At 39.7% G+C, this 19,873-nt stretch overlaps 1 protein-coding gene across 1 annotated transcript in view; it reads right to left on the bottom strand.

Moving 5' to 3' along the window:
- Positions 1–2,097: 2,097 nt before the first annotated feature.
- Positions 2,098–19,873, bottom strand: part of xpr1b (xenotropic and polytropic retrovirus receptor 1b) — a 48,345-nt gene continuing 30,569 nt past the window's right edge. Inside the window, exons 4-15 of the mRNA XM_036596556.1 lie at positions 19,251–19,471; positions 16,255–16,404; positions 16,026–16,109; positions 12,278–12,359; positions 11,971–12,179; positions 9,197–9,376; positions 8,832–8,997; positions 8,015–8,203; positions 7,650–7,816; positions 7,318–7,457; positions 5,982–6,203; positions 2,098–3,938 (exon numbers count right to left, since the gene is read on the bottom strand). Coding sequence (XP_036452449.1) covers positions 3,884–3,938; positions 5,982–6,203; positions 7,318–7,457; positions 7,650–7,816; positions 8,015–8,203; positions 8,832–8,997; positions 9,197–9,376; positions 11,971–12,179; positions 12,278–12,359; positions 16,026–16,109; positions 16,255–16,404; positions 19,251–19,471 — 1,865 coding nt within the window. The 3' untranslated portion in view covers positions 2,098–3,883. The remainder of the gene's footprint in view (positions 3,939–5,981; positions 6,204–7,317; positions 7,458–7,649; positions 7,817–8,014; positions 8,204–8,831; positions 8,998–9,196; positions 9,377–11,970; positions 12,180–12,277; positions 12,360–16,025; positions 16,110–16,254; positions 16,405–19,250; positions 19,472–19,873) is intronic.

The following is a 19,873-nucleotide window of genomic DNA, read 5'->3' as shown; positions in this document are numbered from 1 at the left end:
TAATCCAGTCTAGACTTAACTACAAAGTCTTGGTCTTGACTCAGACTCAGTCTTGCTTTGGGCTCACCTCTGGTGGTCTTATTAATGTGATTAAACAGCAGGAGCTTGTTTTTGTTTCTGCTTTGCTCCATCTCATCAGCTCTGTCTGTATTTCCCATTCACCAAAGGTAACCGTAGTGGGAGAAGGGGCGGGGCTTGGAAACAGGGAAATAAGCGGGTGTTTACAATTTGCATAATTATGCATATTCATAAATCTTCACATTCTTAATGAACGTTAAAATTTTGCGATGCTCCTATGTTAATTTAAAATACATTTCTGGGCATAACGATAATTATTGCACTTATTGTGTATATATGTGGTCAGTTACCCCACTAGCCCAGGGGTCGGCAACCCAAACGTTAAGAAAAGCCATTTTGTCTCCCAACTACCTTAGGAGCCCCAACATTGTATGTCCATTTTACCATATTGACTGTATATATGTCTCAGTATGTGCTGATATACTAGTACAGGCTAAAAGTATAATATAAACGAAAACACACTTACTTTTCTCTGCTTTAAGCTTTAGCTCAGCTATAGCCACTTTTCTCGCATCTCCAACAGGAAACTTTTCTCCAAATGTAGATATTTTCTTGTAAAATGTCTCTGAACGTTCGACTTCTTAGGAGGCTGAAGTCGCTTCTCATTCGCCAGCTTCTTGTTCGAACTTGCCCGTTCCATCTTAAATAGTGCCGGAGACGCCAGAATGTAACTGCTGCACCATTTAAGGTGGAACGGGAGAATTCGAAAGAGAAGCTGAATTCATCCTCTCGACGTTTTAATGTTTGAGTTTCTCGTTGCAGATTAAACGTATCAGGAAACCAGTTGAGCGCTTATAAATGTAAGTCCATTCGTCTCCAAATTATTGACATTCGTCTTAAATTTTTCTCTTGGACTTTTCGTTAGCTACTAGCTAAGCGAGACTGTTGTGGTTGCTATGGTGACCAGCAGTCTGCGCGCCAACCTTCAGGGTTAAAGGTCGGTGAATTAGCAGTTCTACATTAACTCCAGCGTTTAAGACCATTTATTGTTAAACTGTGAACGATCAGTAGAGCTTTATTTTACTGTAAAGGAGGATTGTTTTATTAGATAGACCATGTAATCCCAGATAGCAAAGTAACCATGAATCAACGTTGATATTGCGTCATTTTCGTCTTTTTTGGTTGATGACCAAAAATCAACTACAAATCAACGTTGATTCAACAGTTCTACGTTGATTCTAACGTTGATTCAGCGTTACTTTGCTATCTGGGATATTTATGCACCGGAAGTGTTTCGTTATACTGTATTACTGTATATTTATAATGACAAGGTTGAATAGAATACAAAGATGTATTTAATTTATTATTCAACCTTTTTTTAATAGCTTAAAGTATGGCTTTAGGGAAACTTAAACTGCCTTTAAAGGATGACCAAACAAGCCACTGTCTTTTTGTTCTTGAATAGTTAAGCATCCACTCCCTAACACTGCAACATTAAACCAACAAAGCTATAATTTCACAAATTACAAACATGGGTAACACCGGGCATAGTCGTTTTAACTGAATGGTACTTCAAAAAGCCAACACCAAAAATAGTGACAGTTACGTGGAATACGTAATGTTACTCAAACTGCTCCCTTATTTTTTGTTCCCAACACCGCAGATTGGAAGTTATAGTGTCCACTTTACCTATAATATTTGTAGACTTGCAAGGGATACTGTCATAAAAAGCATAAGCAGCATCTACAGTGTTAATTTTGTTATTTTAAGTTAGCTGGCGCAACTGGTAGATGCGATGGTAATAATACACCATGCAGACTCCATGGAAACTTCGCTCTTTCTGTTTAACTCGAACACAGTGTTTACAAGGAGACTGAGGCAAGCTGGGCTTATATTTTATATATATATATAAAAGAACTTTGGGCTACATAACACAACAGCACAGTGCACACTTGAGACTGACCAGAACTGATGGTCCGTGGAATGCACAACCACAGCAAAGTTCAGAGTGTCGCCTTCATTTTGAGTCAAGTATACGAGATGCGAGGAAAAAGAAAGAAAAATACATCCACAGAAAGCTTTTTTGGTCCAAGCGTTTACTTGGGACAGTAGTACATGACATGATATCTGAAGAGGAGCCTTCTGATTATTGCAGATGCACTGAAGTGAATCTATGTTCCCAAAGGGCGAAAGCAGCCCAGCTCCTATGCACCACAATGGTAAGAACAACTATAACTTGTGGGAACTTAGTCCTTTCCTGTCCGAGCCTTGTCGGCTGTGCCCGTCCCAGAATGTAACAGTCCATTTGAAATGCTGAAACTGAAACTCAACAGGACCCAGAGTACACCCCTGAGGCACACCACGCCTGAATCCTCAGTTCCGTTGGTGCCGGAGGCTTGCAGTGGTCCGTGTTTGGGCTGCAGATCGAAGTGGGATAAAGCCATTATGTCAGTATAATCTCTGCTTGCTCGCAATTTCGGAAACAAGAAACCACCACTGGATAAAAAGCAGTCTTTCTTGGTCTTTTAAAACCCTTAGGTGGCCTTTGAGGACTAGGTCTGTCTCTGGAAGACATTCAAAAGGAAAGAGTAGAATGGACAAAGCTCAACTTGGAATGCTACTACTATGGAATGTGAAGGATAATCGCATAAATAAATACATGCCAATGTTCAGTGTACATTGTAGTTTAAGATATAAAAAGTTCTAGATAGAATAATGGAAAAAGAGAAAAAGACACTGGAGGGTTGAGAACTACTCATTGTAGATCATGAGCTCATACAGACCTACTAATTTAAGTACAGGCCTCCCAACCCTGCCTCACGCACACAAATCACTACAAAGCTCTCGTGGAATGTTTCAGACATTTGGCTTTGCTCTTAAATGAGCTGGACACCTAAAATCTGTTGAACGGTTCCCCAACAGGTTCTATGAAGCAGCACTCATTCGGATTGCATTGGCTTTATGCTTTCAAAAACAACACAAACACAACAACAACAACAAAAAAAGAAGTAGGCAAACATTATTTGTCGTGAATCACTTTCACAAGCTCGATAGTTCAGTGGTTTTTGAGCCAGACCTGCATAAGTGGTGTGCTGAGTGCTTGAACATGACCAGAGTCATTGAATGAATCCTATCCAAGCCACCTGAGGGTTTTGAACTACATGTACAAACGAACAGAGGTCCATATTTGCAAGAAACAAAAAAAAAAAATTCTGGGGCAGATGTAATACATCTTTGCCTTTTTAAACATTAAACAGACTAATTCTTCTTAAATGATCAAGGCAACTTTCCTTCACATAAATAACAATGAAATGTACATTCTTAATAAGTAAAAAAAGAAAAAAAAAAAAGAAATGTATCCATGGATGATGGCATCTACCTGACTGCTACATGAACCAACACTACAGTCTTCATAAAAAGTTACACAGAGACATGGTGTTCAGATTGTTGGTCAGAGTCTTAATATTGTCCGTTTCTGGAGGCTCGACTCCAGAGTCAGTCTTAGTTTTGATTATCGCACTCAGATCCCTGTCGTATGTGAACGGACATACATGTATATAAAGTCTTTTGATTTTCTTCCATGTAATAGAGCTTCGAAAATAATCAAGGCAGTAACAATGAATAAAATAATACAGTAACTAACAAATGACTGTTCCTGTTAGAAGCCTGTGCTAGACTGAGTGTATGTATGTATGTGTATGTGTGTGTGTGTGTGAGTCAGAGTTGGAACGTCTCCGAGACTTGTGTGCGTGTGTGGCGTAGACAGGCAGCTTTGTGATGGACTGATTGTATAGCCGTTGAAGGCTTAAGGCCCCTGAAGGGACCGTGGTCCATTCGAGTGAGCCCTGAAAAGGGCGGCCAGAGGTCAGGTGTCATCGTCCGTGTCCTCTATCAGAACCTTGGTGTCTCGCATTTTAGATCTAAGTGAGAAAGAAAGAAGAACAGGTTTAAGAAGGGACATGTCATTTAATATACAAGAACACAGAACATACTAAGGTTGTGCACTGGAACCTGAGTACTCGGCTAAGTGTTCGAGTTGCTAGCATTCAAATACTGAAATTACTAGATTATATACAGATTAACAATTTTGCTTGTATTCCAAAAAAGTTGGGACAGTATGTGAAATGCTAATAAAAACAGAAAGCAGTGACTGAAGCTGTATTAAATTGAAAACAGTACAAAAAAAAACACAAAAGTTTGTTTTACCACAATTTTTAGCACAATTTTTTTCAGCTGTGCAACTGTACTGGGCCTTTGTTGTATTCTGAACACATTTTTAATAGGAGACAGGTCTGGACTGCAGGGTGGCCAGTCTAACACCTGCACTCTCTGATTACGCAGTCATGCTTTTGTAACAGGTGCAACATGTTCAGAATGTTTCTTGGTGTTGTCACACTGAAAAAGGCATGGATGTCCCTGAAAAGGACGTTTAGAAGTCAGTTTATAAGTTTCTCCAAAATGTGTCTAGTGCCAATGGTGCTTTCACAATGAGCAAATTACCCACTAATACCCCCTGATACCATGACAGACCCTGCCTTTTAAACTTTTGAATTAAGATTAAGTGACCCTTATTAGTCCCACAACGGGGAAATTTCACCTCTACATTTAACCCATCCATGCAGTGAAACACCACATACTCACTAGGGGGCAGTGAGCACACTTGCCCGGAGCGGTGGGCAGCCCTATCCGCAGCGCCCAGGGAGCAGTTGGGGGTTAGGTGCCTTGCTCAAGGGCACTTCAGTGACGTACTGTCGGCTCAGGGGATCGAACTGGCGACCTTCCTAACCTCCAGCCCATAAATGCTGGTAACAATCTGGATGGCTCTTTTCTTCTTTGGCCCAGGCAATACACCGTCCATTATTTCCATCAACAATTTGAAAGGTTGACTCATCAGACTACAACACGTTTCCATTGTGCATCAGTCCATTTCAGATGAGCCTGAACCCAGAGAAGTCGGCAGCATTTCTGGATTTGAATGCAGTGCCGTGTGATGGGTTGAAGATCACGGGCATTCAGTTGTGGTTTCGGCACAGTTCAGGCATTCAGTTGTGCCCTTTCTGCACAGATATTTCTCTGGATTCCAATCCTTGCCGTCCCTGACTGAGCATTATTATTCTTAAACTGCTGGATTTTTTGCTGATGCATTTTGGCAAAGTGGCGAGCCTCAACCCATCCCTGCTGATAAAGGTCTTGGCATTTCCTGGATACTCTTTTTATACCCAAGCATGGCTGCATCACCTTATTAAATGTTATCTTGAACATCTTTAACATTTTTTTTTTAATATACATTTTTTCTGAAAGTAATGCCTGCAACAGCTTCCAAAAAAGTTGGGACAGAGGCAGTTTATGTTAATTGATAAAACATAACATATCTTATCTTTCTACTGTTTTTGTTCAAATACAGATTAAAGTAGATTTATAAATCACTGCTTTCTGTTTTTATTTCACTTTGCTACTCTGAAACACGAGTGCCTGAATCTGAGTGCGCTGCCAAGGATGTGTTGTTAAGAATGTGGCTGAAAAGGCAGAGATGCGGCTTTAGTACTAAGTAGTCTAACTGCTGTAGCTGATGGTAGATAAGTTCTTGGTTCTTAAATATGAGAACATCTAACCTTAAAGAGAAGCTAAAATCACTTATCAAAAATTATATTTCTATTATATTATTTGATTTTTACACTACGATGCAGAACTTAAAAGTAGATTCATTTACAATTCAACAGGAAACTATTCAGTGTATTATGAAAATTCATTTCATACACTGAGAACAGGAGGAACTATTTCTGTTGTGAAATAAAAAACAATCCATCAAGCTTTTTATTTTTATGTTTGAAAATGGCCAGAGAATTATTATATATAATTAAACCATTCCAAAAATTCATGCAGATCAACATTCAGATTGACTTCCCAACAAATGCATACAGTGGATGACTGAGTGTGGAGTGGTATCGCTGTGGTGGACTTACTGGGATGCAAGGCGTGGTCGTCTGAGGGACATACTGTAGCTTCTCTTCCAGCTCTTCTTGCCCTGCCGGTTCCTGACCCCGTCCTCCTGGTCCATCATCTGCTCCAGCAGCGTCTGGTCGTCTGCGTTCAGTGGAGCCACTGAAATGTCCCGCACCGCTCTGAACTCACCACAGTTATTCAGGTGCTCGTTCTCCAGGCGGAAGAAGTTCCACACGAAGCGTCTGCCACAGAAGCAAGAACAGCAAAGCTTATTCTTGAGCTTTGGATAACGGAGGCACAACAGCATGTTGTCACCACCATCTGTGCAAACATATCTTAAAATGATCAACTTATTTAAAAGTGAATTTAGTTAACTGTCATTTTCGCTGATTTACTTTCTGTACTTCCTTTTTTGTAACTCTCAATTTTTGCTGGCAAATGTGTTAATCTAGTTTAATTCATTTTCTACTAGATCATATACAGACTGCAGTTGAAGATCACAGGATAATTGATATACTCCATCTGAAAACTATACTGGGAGGCAAGAAATGACATTCTGTGCACCTCACACACATTTTTGCAATGTTTGAGGTGGGCCAACTGCCAAAAAGACAAAACAATATGCACATTTTTTATATATATATATATATATATATATATATATATATATATATATATATATTTTAGTATGTTTTGTCACTAATATACTATAAAAATACACTTATTAAAAAAAAATAACATGTAACATGTGGTACCACTTTAAAATAGCCTAGCCTTATAAAGTGTTTATGAACGATTTAAAATGAGTTGGTTAATGGTTATTTGTTAGGTCATAAACATTTTTAAAAAAAATCATTGATAAGCAGTTATAACACATTAATAAAAAGGGCAAAAGTGAGCTGTAATATCTGATGGATAAGACAAAGTAAGATCAGTAAACATGAAAATCTGAGGTTTAAACATATAAATGGCAAGGTTCACTATTAGGCAATCAACAGCTCACTGTTGCTCTTTTTATTTATGAGTTGTAACTGCTTATTAATGATCTTAAGGTCTTTATAACCTAATTAATAACCATTAATTAACTCATTTTAAACAATTCATGAACGCTTTATAAGGGTAGTCTTATTTTAAAGTGGTACCAAAAATGTTTCTTCTCTTATTGAATGAGGGGGTGTGGTTAGGGTAACTTTCTGGCAGACCAAATTAAATGTCCTCACGGGCTAAGCTTGGGCAGCCCTGCTATTATGAGTAGAACTCATGCAATGTAACCCCAGCTTTACCAAAACTGTGACTGTTTCTTTAACATTTGGCTCTTGTCTATGTGTCAGTGTGTTTACGTATAGCAAGTTTTACCTAAACACCTCCAGTGGTGCAAGAACAGTGGCCAAAATGTCAGCGATATTGCAGCATGAAGTCACAGCCCCAACAGAGAGGGGAATCGTCCAGGCAAAACGCAAGATCACATCTTCTAATATGGCACAATAATAGTAAGCCTGTATAGAAGGAGGTAAAAAGCATTTAGATGGAAAATGGCACACGATGATGCATATAAAAATCAATGTCATTCAAAATCTTCTTTCAAACTGTACTATGACTAAAACTTCATTCATAGTGGGGACTGAATATTTATAACATCACTGATACACTGCAAAAATGAACACAATCCCATCTAAGCTTTGTCTTACTTTCTGTGGGTAGACTATCTCCTCTCTGAGAAGAGTATTCTCCCCTGCGTTGCGGTCAAACAGACCCCAGTCCATCTTGAGGTCCCACACAAGTGTGTAACAGGAGTTGATCACCGAGAAGGCAATCAGCAGGTAGAAGAAAATATCCTTGTCATCGTGGTTATTAGCTAAAAGACAGAGAATCATTTAAAATAATTACTCATCAAAAAGTGAAGGGTGACAGCTGAAACTTCGTAATCTTTTTGGTGTTCCTCAGGGCTCAATACTTGGACCTTAACATGCTAACACTGGATAAATAACTATTTTTCATCATCAAATCTGTTCGAAGTTGGATTTGGATTATGCGCAAAACATGAAACTCTTACCTTTGTGGGTTTTGTAGAGGGCTGCAAAGGTCACCACAAAGAAGGTTGTGGAATATTTGCCAGCGTTGACTAAATGAGGAAAGGCACGCTTTGTGTCTCTGTAACGCCTCAGGCACTGCACAAACCGGAACCAGGCCGGCAGACACTGGATCACAGCTCGCACTCCATATGAGTATGTGTTACACATACCTAAGCAAAAAAAAATAAATAAATAAATAAATAAATAAATAAAAAAAAAGAGAGAAAAAGCAAAAAGCACAACAGTAAATGACTAATGGTCAGGAAGGTCAAAAGTACACTGCCTGATTTGATATTCATTTTATGTTGCATTGCAACTGTATTAGCTGTAAGTGAAATGATAATGTCTCCCAGTATTGATTAATAATTTTCCTGATTAGAAGTACAGGATATCAGTGTTTCTACACACTCAAACATGTTTTAGTTAAAAACACACTTTTTGTTACTAATACTTTGACACATTTTATGTCAGGCCACAAAAACAGCTTCTCTCTGTCTGAGATTACGATACTGTAACAAAACTGGGTTAAATATCTGCCCACGTAAAACAAAATGTGTTGTCCTTATGTGTTATTTGAGTCTATACATTCTACATACATTTCTGTCTCATATTAGAAGCAAATTGGGTCAAGATCTTTTGCCTGCAGCTGGCCTGAACACTTTCAATATGTGGATAATGTGGGAATCGGGACCTACAACTCAAGGAATACTCATACTCAATGGCTGAATAATCTCACGCTGAGTTAATATTTCCTTTGAAAATGTGCCAAAACGTTTTCTAAAGAATGAAGCGTCTTACCACTACCAGCTTTAAGCTCTTTGTATGATGTCCAGTCCAGCTCTACACTGTAGAAGCAGACGAGGTACTCCAGGTCCATCAGGAGCACGGCCAGGGAGTTGAGCTGATCAGCCAGCCAGAAATCTGCAAACTCCACTCTGTGAAATGGAGCCGTGACCACTCGGAACTACGTAGGAGGAGGAGGTTGCGAGGCGAGGGAGAGAAGCAGACAAGAGTCAGCTCACCAAATCGGTGTTTGACTTTTCATTTTAAGCTACAATTATAAGCCCAATAGCTGATATGAGTGCAAGGAACATTTTTTTTTTCTTGCATAAGTCAGGTATATGATGACTCACAACCATGCGGCACACTCTGCAGGGTCTTACCAGTAGCTTGAGCAGCCAGAAGCGGGATTTGTAGTAGCATGTCTTGAAGGGATTGATGAGGAAAAGCAAGAAGAAGCCATAGAGCGCTAGAGGGCTGGCCTGAATGGGGATCATTAGGGACTCAGAGAAAAGACAGGACAGGATGCTGACACACCACAGCACTCCAAGAAAACCAGCAATCTGCAAATGCATGGGGAAGAAAACAGATAAAGCAATGCATAAGTTAAAATTAGATTTGGGTTCCACACTGTGTTGTAAAAAGGCACTGTAAAGTAACACAAGTGGAAATACTGCACTAGGAATAAGATTTGGTGCTCATTCTGTGTGATATGATAATGTCTCCCAGTATGAACCGATACTTTTCCTGATTAAAAGTAAAGGATATCTGTCCTCCATTAGTTCATCCTGAGCAAAACATAACAATCATGCATGCATCACAGTCAGTTAGATGCACAGCTTTACCTACAACAGCCAATTCCAAAAAAGCTGGGACAGTGTGTGAACAATATTTTATGTTCGACCTTATGAATGTCATTGTTTTAGGTAAATATATGCTCATTCCAAATTTGATGCCTGCAACACATCCCAAAAAAGTAGGGACAGGGAGCCTGTTTACCACTGTGTTGCATCACATTTCCTTTTAACAGCACTTAATAAATGCTTGTGGACTCAAGACAGCAACTGATCCAGTTTACAGTATTTGCTGTGGACCCAGAGGAACAAGTATTTATTTACTTGTCAATTTATTGTTTTGGTATTTTCAGTGTATATATCGCTGCTGTCGGAAGAAAACCTTGTATCTCCAAAATGATAACTTTACAGGAGAAGGAAAAAAACATACTTTTCTTTTAATGCAAGTCAATGGAACCAGACTTCTTTCCAAGTGGTTTTGGGTCATTTATTTTAGTCCATTCATCATGAAACTGACGTCCTATGTAAAAAGTGTCAAGTATTTTCAAATTACGTCAAAAACTGAAAAATGAGAGACGGCAGAGATACGTCTTCTGACAACAGCGATATATTGTCTGTTATCCTACTAGACATTCATGTCCTTGTCTTGATGTTTATGCACCAACGAAGCAGCCTAAATAATTTTTGTTATACTGTACTACCCCATATATGTATAATGCCAACTGAATTAAATTCAAGTTTGATTAAAATAATATGAATTTTGTAAGCGGGATTTTTGCCATTCTTCTGCTATACAAGTCTTCAGCTGGGCCTTTGTTGTTGCATTTTAAACTTAATAATGCACCAAACATTCTAATAAGGCTACACAGCCATGCTGTTGTAACACATGAAGAATGTGGCTTGGAGATGTAATTGTGAAATAAGCATAGACACCTCTGAAAATGACGTCATCTAGAAGGCAGCATACGTTGCTCCAAAATGTGTTCGGTGATAATGGCGCAAATTACCCACTAATACCACCCCCCCAATGGCCCTTGGCTTTGAAACTTTACACCGGTAACAATCTGGATGATCATTTTCTTCATCAGACCACTGGACACATTTCCACTTGCATTTGTCGATTCAGCGACGAACGGCGTTTATTGATAATGCAAATTTATAATCCAGTGCTGTCTGAAAGGTTGAAGGTCATGGACATCCATTTGCGGTTTTCCTTCTCTCTTGCGCACAGAGATTTCTCTGGATTCTCTGAATTTTTTGATGTTGTTATAAACTGAAAGGGGTGAAACACCTATAATCCCTGTAATCACTCGTTGAGATCCACTGTTCTTAAACTGTTGGATGTTTTTGCTTAGAAATTTTGGCAAAGTATAGACAACTTTTGTGGAATGTGGTATATCAATTTTAGAATGAGCATATATGTACAAAAAAAAACAATGAAGCTGACAGGGTAAAACATATTTACTACATGTTGTAGAAACAAAGTTTCTGTGATGGCATTAACGTTACATGAACCAGAGGAAAGTCTCTGTCTAACAAACTGTGTCACGAAAACTGGATCTACCAACACATTATATGTCAGAAACTTTATGCCCGGCAGAAGTTAGGGACGCACGATGATATTGGAATCATATCGGTGTTGGCAGATATTTGCTTAAACAGATTTATCTGCAACAGACAGATGTTTATCTTTGACTGATACTTACAGTACTGACATACTGATATTTAATTATGTATTTATGCTCCAGAGAGGCAGAATGTTCAGGCGACGTTGGGTTACTTTGCTTAAAAAGGTCTGCATTTTACTCTTTTTACTGCATTTATAACCCCATTGCCCAGCTGGGCAATATGACAATATTTTAGCATTATTGTCATAAACAATGTGTATATCTGAGCATATCGTGGCTACTGCCCACAATTGAACACTGACCAACTCCATGTTTCATTGCAAAGGGAGCATCGTTAGTCCTATTTAATTAGATAGATTAGATGTGGCACTACTAGTGCACTGCGCAATACTGTGATACGTATCATGTATCATGAAAATGTGTTTGAGTATCATATGATATTTGTGCCACCCCTATGTAACCCTATAGAAATCAGTGCTAAGCCAGATGGATTTATGTATAGGCATTGTATTGCCATTGGCAGATACATACACAAAAAATATATGCAGATATTGGCACCGACCCACAGTTCCTATGCTGGTCCCTAAGAGCAGCTGACTCAATAGCTGTCAAAAGCTGTGTAGCTTTTAGCTTGCAAACAAGCAACTCCGAGGGGAACTTTGACGATGGTGTGTTAAGAAGAGCACCGAAACAGCTGAAAGTGTCGAGAGATTTCTCCGTTCTCTCCTGGCTCACCTCAAAGAGATGCTGGTGGGAAAGGTTGTTGCGGGGGTTGAGCTCAAAGATCAGCACGTGGTTGACGCCTGCCTGTCTCCAGCCGTACGTGTTGATGCCCAACAAGAAGAGGAACTCGATGAGCAGGAAGCCGCCGCGATAGATCCGCACCAGCGGCCACACGGTCGACGGGGTTTCCTTTTTATGAGATGTCAGCAAGCTTGCCACACCTACGAAGAAACACTCTTAATTTCAGCAGAACTGACCTGCATATCATTTAACTCATTCAACCAGGGTGTGAAATGCCTGGCAGGTGAGGAAACTGTACCTGTGATGCTGATGGTGACTAATAAAACTATGAAGACTCCGCAGTACAGCCCGACTCTAAAAGTGGTCCATGATGGTGCAGGCTGGAAGGGAAGAGGAAGCAGAGAACTGTCAAAAATGTGCCGTCATAAACTTAAGACCGAAGGCAGAAAACAAATAAGCTTTCAGCTCATACAGATGTAGATCATACCTGTCCACCCAGTTACATGTACTTAAGTATAATGTTGATGGATCTGTATGTGTGAGTAGAGGTGGGGATATTATGTTATTGTGATAAATTATGTCACACCACACTTTTCTGAGCATATCGTAAGCTGCGTTCCAAAGCCTAGGCTGCAGCCGAGGTAGGGCGGGTCCTCGGTAGGACTGTCCTGTGAAGACTCCTCCTTATTAGCCTACTGGTCACACAAATGGAACAGTCCTAACAAGGCTGCGTGGTGACGTCACCAGAGCGGCACGAAACCCGTGAGGGAACTGGTGAGAGAAAATGGAGCCCGTTGCATTGAGTTTGTCGCTCTTTCATTTCTTCACAGAAACGGAGATGTTCTTATGTAGTACGATGAACTACATATATACAAATACTTCTAAATAAAATACGATATATGGACGATATAAGGACGAATCCTTCAATTAATCAGTCATTTTACACTTTATAAGGTAACGAAGACAAATTCAAATACGTGAACAACTTACATTTTAAAACAATTTCTGCTCCAACCGCTTTGTTTTCTGCCATTTTTGTGGTGCTGTTTTTCTTTCCTTTACGTCGTTTGTGCGCAAAGAACTACGGATAACCAGAGGCGTGGAAGGATACATTTGATGTGTCCTTGAAATCACTCCGAACGTAGCCTGCATTTCTAGGCTGTATACGAAGGGTGCTTCACTTTGGAACGGCCTGCTATGACGTAGCGGCCGAGAAATGCAGCTTAGGCTTTGGAAAACAGCTGTTAATATCGTCTGTTTAATTGGATTTAATGCAATAAAAATCATTGTAGTTGTAGGTTTATTATTATAGTATTTTTTATATGAGGCACTACCGGCTCATTTTGTCTATTCCAACTTATTCAATCTCAATGCATATTGTGAAAATGTCAAAGTATAGTGATATATTTTTGCCATATTGGAAATTAAAGTCTTCTATTTAATGTCCTGTAAAATCTATGCTTTCTTTCCTGATGTTGAAAACTAAACAACCTGTACTTAATGGCCTTTTAACTGGAAATTAATCCATTGAAGGGGTTGTTCCTGACTGTATTGTATGATAACACTTTTACCAAAGCTCAAGCATATTTATGAGTAAATTAACCTACTTCTTGCTTATATCCATTTTAGCCATTCACAGAGTTTCTGATTCTCTGTTTAAGTTCAACTTTGTTTTTTTTCCTTTTGTTCTTTTGGTTCAGTTCCTGACTTGCTTTGCAGTCACACGTCCCACTTTGGAGCTTTAGCACTTTATTTTAGACCAGAAGGACCCAAAAAGAGAAGAACAGAGCCTAACAAATTTCAGTTCTTATGCTGATAGGCGATGAACGTACCCAGAAGTTCCTCCGCAGTTCAAAAGGAAACCATCAGTTTTCTGACTTGCTGCTTTTTTTCTCCTCCTCAAGCTGTTCTTTGCTAGACTACATTTACTTCCACTTAGAGTCATTATCTCATTGGAGTAACAAAACTTCCATCTGAGTATGGGTTTAGGCTACTCTACCCACCACTTCTCATATACAACCACATCCTGTCATCCTCAATTCACTAAATTAGACATAACCCTGTAATCTTGGCGTCACATTCTAAAACGGGGGTGTCAAACTCTGGTCCCGGCAGGCTGGAGTTTGGTGATTTCCTTGCTCTAACACACCTACTAAACCCGGTAATTCACTGATGAGATGAATCAGGGGTTTCCAGAAGGGAAACCACCACACTGTGCTGGAGTCACTTCCTTTAGGGCTGCAGTCCAGCACTTCGGAAAGGAATACCTCACTTATGTATCTTTGAGTTTCACATGATGTCATAACGTATATTCACTTGTTTTGAAGACAATAGGAGACCAACAGTCTACGATAAGCTAATATCTTTAGCCTTTTCTATTTGCTGAGCTGTTGATTACAATAACTAATAATATTTTTTTCATAAACTCTGTTGCTCTCATGCTGCAAAGTCTATGCAGAATTCTTCATTCTCTTTTGCTGTGATCAAACCTTACCAACCCTCTATGTCTTTAAACCACCTAAAACGAATCCATCATTTACATTCGTATAATCGTCATTTTCTACAGAATCTCATGCCAGTGGCAGCGACTTGCCAGTAGGTTGCAGAAATCACTGACAGGTTGCACTTTTACTGGCATATGCCACTCGAGCTGGCATGTGGAGATGGTATGTTAAGTGCCATCTTCTTCTGCGCCAGTGGCAAGCGCCACATGCCAATCCCAAAGAACGCTCCTGCATTCACTTTTCTTCATATCAGCTGGTTACTAGGGTTGGGCGGTATTCACTTCACACCGTTAACCCTTTAAAATACCAGGCTTATTACATACTAAGGCTTATTATTCAGTAACTACATAAACTTCAATGCAAACTGGCTGAGTTATTCTTAGGTTATGAAGTATGTAATAAAACTCTGGGCCTGCTGGTGAGCCCTGGCCATTTAAGGGGTTAAACCACAAAAACTCCAAATATTACTGGGGTAGGTGGTATTAAGGTACCTAGGGCAGAATGATTTGGGGAAAAAAATTCAAATGGCAATTTTCTGACAAAAGTTGTGTATAAATTACATAAACTGTGATAAAGTCCAAGCATGTTTTTTTGTCCAAGACCACCAGCATATCCATTTTTCACAAGCTACATATTATTAGGTTACATTTCCTCACTTAAAACATGTCAAAACAATGTTGCTTATGGTCACCTACTAAGTGAAAACAGTGCACGCTGTTCAAGTCAGCTAACAACTGCTAAATGTTAAACAGTGCTGCTAACTGGGAGAGAGGAGCTGGTTAACATACGCTTAGCTAACATGATAACAGCTCTGCTCACCACATAACACAGTTCTAGACATCGTAACAATGACATGATTTGTAGTTTTGGTGGGAAAGAAGATGGATCTGCTGGGAATACTGCTGTTTGTTTACTTAGGTTTTTCTGTCGTTTTGGCTGGGCTTACACTACACCACTTTTAAAATCTTACCAGATTTCTAAAACTTAACATCAGTTTGTCACAGACTTTTTGTCGTTAGGACGCTCACACTAGACAACAGGACAGAGAGAGAGTATAACACACATAACGAGTTTGGGCTACGAATAAGAACTCAAACTCCCAGATCTCCTCAGAAATCATGACACAAACAAAGCTAAATTTACAGGACCTATTTTCACTCATTTCTCCTCTCATTTGAACCGTCAGTCGTTCATGATCGAGCTCACGACCTGGAAAATCGCATCAGATAGTGAAAATTTGTCGCAAGGGGCAAATCAGGCTTAAAAATCAGACAAAAAATCATGCAGTGTACACCCAGCTTAAGAGAGTATGTTAGTTCTGTGTTGCTGCAACAAAAAGAAGGGCATGCTTATGAGATCAAGTTAGAAACCTCACATAAGCAGTGTTTATATTTGTGTTTTGTGTATGGATGATATTAGCCTGCAGTGCTCATATGTGGCTGCTGAATAACTAAAACAGACCCAGTTTACAATACAACTATGAGTGGTCGCTGTTGCTTTTTTACTGACGCCCCCACAGGGTTATTTATGCGGATGTCTCACCTGTGCTGCACCCAAAGGAGGCACTCGAAGCCTCTTCATGGCTCTCTGTCTGTCACCCCCTTCCAATTCTGTGGTAACCAGGGCCTAGAATAACGATAATGAGTATTTCCTTCATTTAATTGTTAAAAGAGGGCAACGCAAAGTAAAATATATAGTGAAAACACATTATTTCCTCAGTCCAAAGGAAACAGCATGAATGACCTTTTCTTCTATCTACATATATCAGTACCTCAGTCTCAGAGATGAGCTGGGTGATCTTTTTGCAGGTGTAGAATGGTGCAACCTCTACGTGGGCCACACGCCAGTCCGCCCCCCGCGCCGTCTCAAAGATCTTATCATGCTTCTTCAGAATCTTGCGGAACCCGGTGAAGTTCAGATTCTGTAGGAAACAAGGCAGCCACACTTTACAGACAGCACCACTGCAGTTAACTACATGCATGAGCAACAGTGCCTAAAGACCAGCTCATGGTAGATGCTGGTGAGTAAAAAGAGATCAGTAAGGATCTTTAATGTAAAAGGTTGAACAAAATACAATAGAAAACAAAATAACGGATAATCCAAAAAAGACTGGAATTGTTAATATATAGTTTTTTGTTTGAGGGGCTCACTTAGGACCCCCTGAACTATGAGAGATCCAACGACTATGCCTTTTTTTCCTGAACAATATCTTCTGAAGACATCAGCGATAACTTTGCCTCAAAAGGTCCAAATGATGACATTTTTTGTTTTTGTGAACTAAAAACAGTCATAATTCATTTCTACACATCCATTTTCCAACCTCTCTTTAACCCTTAGAATTAAACAGGCTGTTTTTGTTATTGTGCCTTTAAGAATGATAGATGTAAATGAGCTCTGTCTCATTGGCTGCCTTAAATAGTGTCTCATTCAAAAAGAAGTCTGAGCTGAAACACTCCTTATAACTTCAGTGTGAAAGGATGGGGCTAACCTGCTGTAGGATAGACAAGTGAACGAATTTGTTGTCATGACAACACAAAAACAACTAATTCAAAACAGTCTGTTTTTGCAGTTTGGTTTCTATTTACAGACTATATAGACAGGAGAGTGAATGGTATGTTTTTTTTTGTTGTTTTTTTTTACCCGATTTTTCTCCCCAATTTAGTCGTCTCCAATTCCACCCGCTAGTTAGGACTCCCCCAGTCACACGATGCTATCAACGCTAGGAGGGCGAAGGCTAACACAGGCTTCCTCCGAGACCTGTGAAGCCAACCACCGCTTCTTTTCGAACTGCCGCTCACGCAACGTCATTGGACAGCCGAACGCGCTCGGAGGAAAGCGCCAACCGCCAGATCTGTTACGTCAGCTAACAGACGCCTGCGCTGACTAGCATCGCTAGTCATGGGGGAAGAAGGAGGGGCCATCCTACCCACCCAGAGAGAGCGAGGCCAATTGTGCTCTCTTGGACTCCCGGCTACGGATGGCTGTAGCATCACCAGGGATCGAACTCGCGATCTCCTGATGATAGGGCCAACGCTTAAACGGTTGCGCCACTCGGGAGCCCCCCGAATGGTATGTTTTAAAACTTTATCACTGATCAGGCCCAACATCAAACTCTTTAAAAGAATTTTCCATCATACGGGTTACAGTTTATTTCTCCTTAGTTAATTACTGCTATATCATATTTGCCACAGCATTCAATGAACTTTTTTCCCTGATCAAAAAGAATAAAGTATTCATTCATCCTTACATACAAAATGTCACTGGGGTGGATGCGGGCTCTTAACTAGGATGCAGCTTAAGGCCCTTAAATATTTAAAAACAGCCTTGTGGCCACTTGCACACAACATCTTTAAAGCATCCCTTACACACTTAAGATATATTCTAAATACCATGGAAACCTGAATTTTCCTATTTATATATATATATATATGTATATATATATTTTAAATAAAGGAGTTTGAGGTAGTAAATAAAGACTGTTGCAATTTCACTCCTCGGTTCATACAGTCTATATATGGAAACTAAGCTGCAAAATGGAAACCAACACATTCACGCATTTCAACAGCAGTTGCAACACCCGCCCACCATAAGATAGATAGACAGACAGATAGACAGACAGACAGACCTTAATTGATCCTGAAGGGAAATTGCAGTGTTACAGTAGCAAGACATATAATAAAAAGTTATGAGAAGTGTTTCAGCCCGGACTGCTTTTTAAATATATTGATTTTTATTCAGTTTGTGTCACAAACTACCTTTTTGAAAAAGGAAACAGATTAACATTAATGTAAATCACACGTCAATAATGTTTTATTGTTACTCTGATTAAACAGATTAATAATAAGCACTTACTGGTCTGAACTGTGTTCTGAATAAGCCTGCACACACTCAGAAGAAACCTAATGCATTTATCAATGAAGGAAAACTTGTGTATATTTAATATGGTGATAGAAAACATGATAGCTCACAGAAACCTTAATTTCTACATGCTGAAATTGATAAAATGATTTTATTGTTTGGAACAAGGCCCGTTTGCAGATTTATAGAAGCAGGCCCAGCACCAAGCTCATGGGGCTTTTGCGGTTAACGGAGAATTTTCCAAATTTCTGCTTAAATAAATTGCTAAAATGTGAACAAAGCCATTCAGAGTGTTTGCTGTGAAATGCTCCGTTCTAGAAAAACTCACTGAGCCACAACTGTTCACAGTGCTGGTGATAGGAACCAGATGTCTAAAGAGTTTAATGTCTCTAAAAGCTACGTCATATAAAATTACTACATGTAAACGGTTATGAATGCACTGTCTGATGCTTGCATTGTTTTATGATAGTTTTGAGATAAGCTTTTGGCCTAAAATATATTTTGTCAATCCATTCATGGCACAGAGATACATGCAGTTACAAGGCAAAACAGTAACCAAAGAAAACTCCACCCCATCCCCTTAGCTTTATCACTACTTTATCATTATTATTAACATTACATATACAAACTCAGGACACATGTAGGTTCCCTGGTGGATTGGGGTAGTAAATAACATGCTTATATCTGTGTTGTAGACATGGCGACCCCTGGTTTCTATCACCACCACTGTAAAGAAATCTGAGTCTGTACGTTTCTCTATAATGCACCGTTTCTCATCAAACCACTTTGAACGACTATGTTTACATCTCAATCACTGAACGCTACAAAAATTTAGAAAAATCTGTGAAATTCCCCTTTAAGATGTTTTACGCACACGACTAAACCTTGCAGCCCCTAAAAGTGTCTGACCTGGTAGTTCTGCAGCAGGATGAGGCTGAGGTAGAACTCGCTGAAGGCCAGCTTCAGGTCTTTGATGTTGCGGTGTTTGCAGCGCTCCTGCTGTGACAGGTGGAAGACGGCGCGGCGGCGGCGGAGACCAGGTGCTCGGCTGCTCTCCCGCTGAGCGTCCAGTGACGACTGCAGCTCATTCTGCAGCGTGGCGAAGCGTCTCTGCGCCTCAGCCAGCTTCTCTGTAAGAGAATTACAACAACAGCAGCCATCAGAGGAACTGATAAGGATAGACAGATGGATGCATAACTATAAAAGGCCATGAAGCAGAATATAATGGACCGAATACTAATTTTCCCCTAATCCTAAATGTAGTTGATCAGCCAAAGCATGTGGTGTCTGAAGTTAGCTTCTTATTTTTGCTCTGAAGCTATTTTCGCAATATAGCTAAGAAGTGAGAGCTTATATGTCGCCGATTAGCAGTGTGCAAACGTGTAACCATCTATCTGTATTGAAGTATTGTAGTACAACTTATTTCATTGTTAAGTTCTGGTTAAATTCTTAAAACACAGAACTGAAAAATTTTCAATCAGGACCTTTTCTCTGTGCTATCTAGATAGATACAGCCAAGCGAGCTCTCCCAT

Source organism: Colossoma macropomum, unplaced genomic scaffold (assembly GCF_904425465.1).
Source record: "Colossoma macropomum unplaced genomic scaffold, Colossoma_macropomum, whole genome shotgun sequence".
Taxonomy (NCBI): domain Eukaryota; kingdom Metazoa; phylum Chordata; class Actinopteri; order Characiformes; family Serrasalmidae; genus Colossoma; species Colossoma macropomum.
The sequence above is the reverse complement of the archived record's forward strand: the minus strand, read 5'-3'. Positions and strand labels throughout refer to the sequence as shown.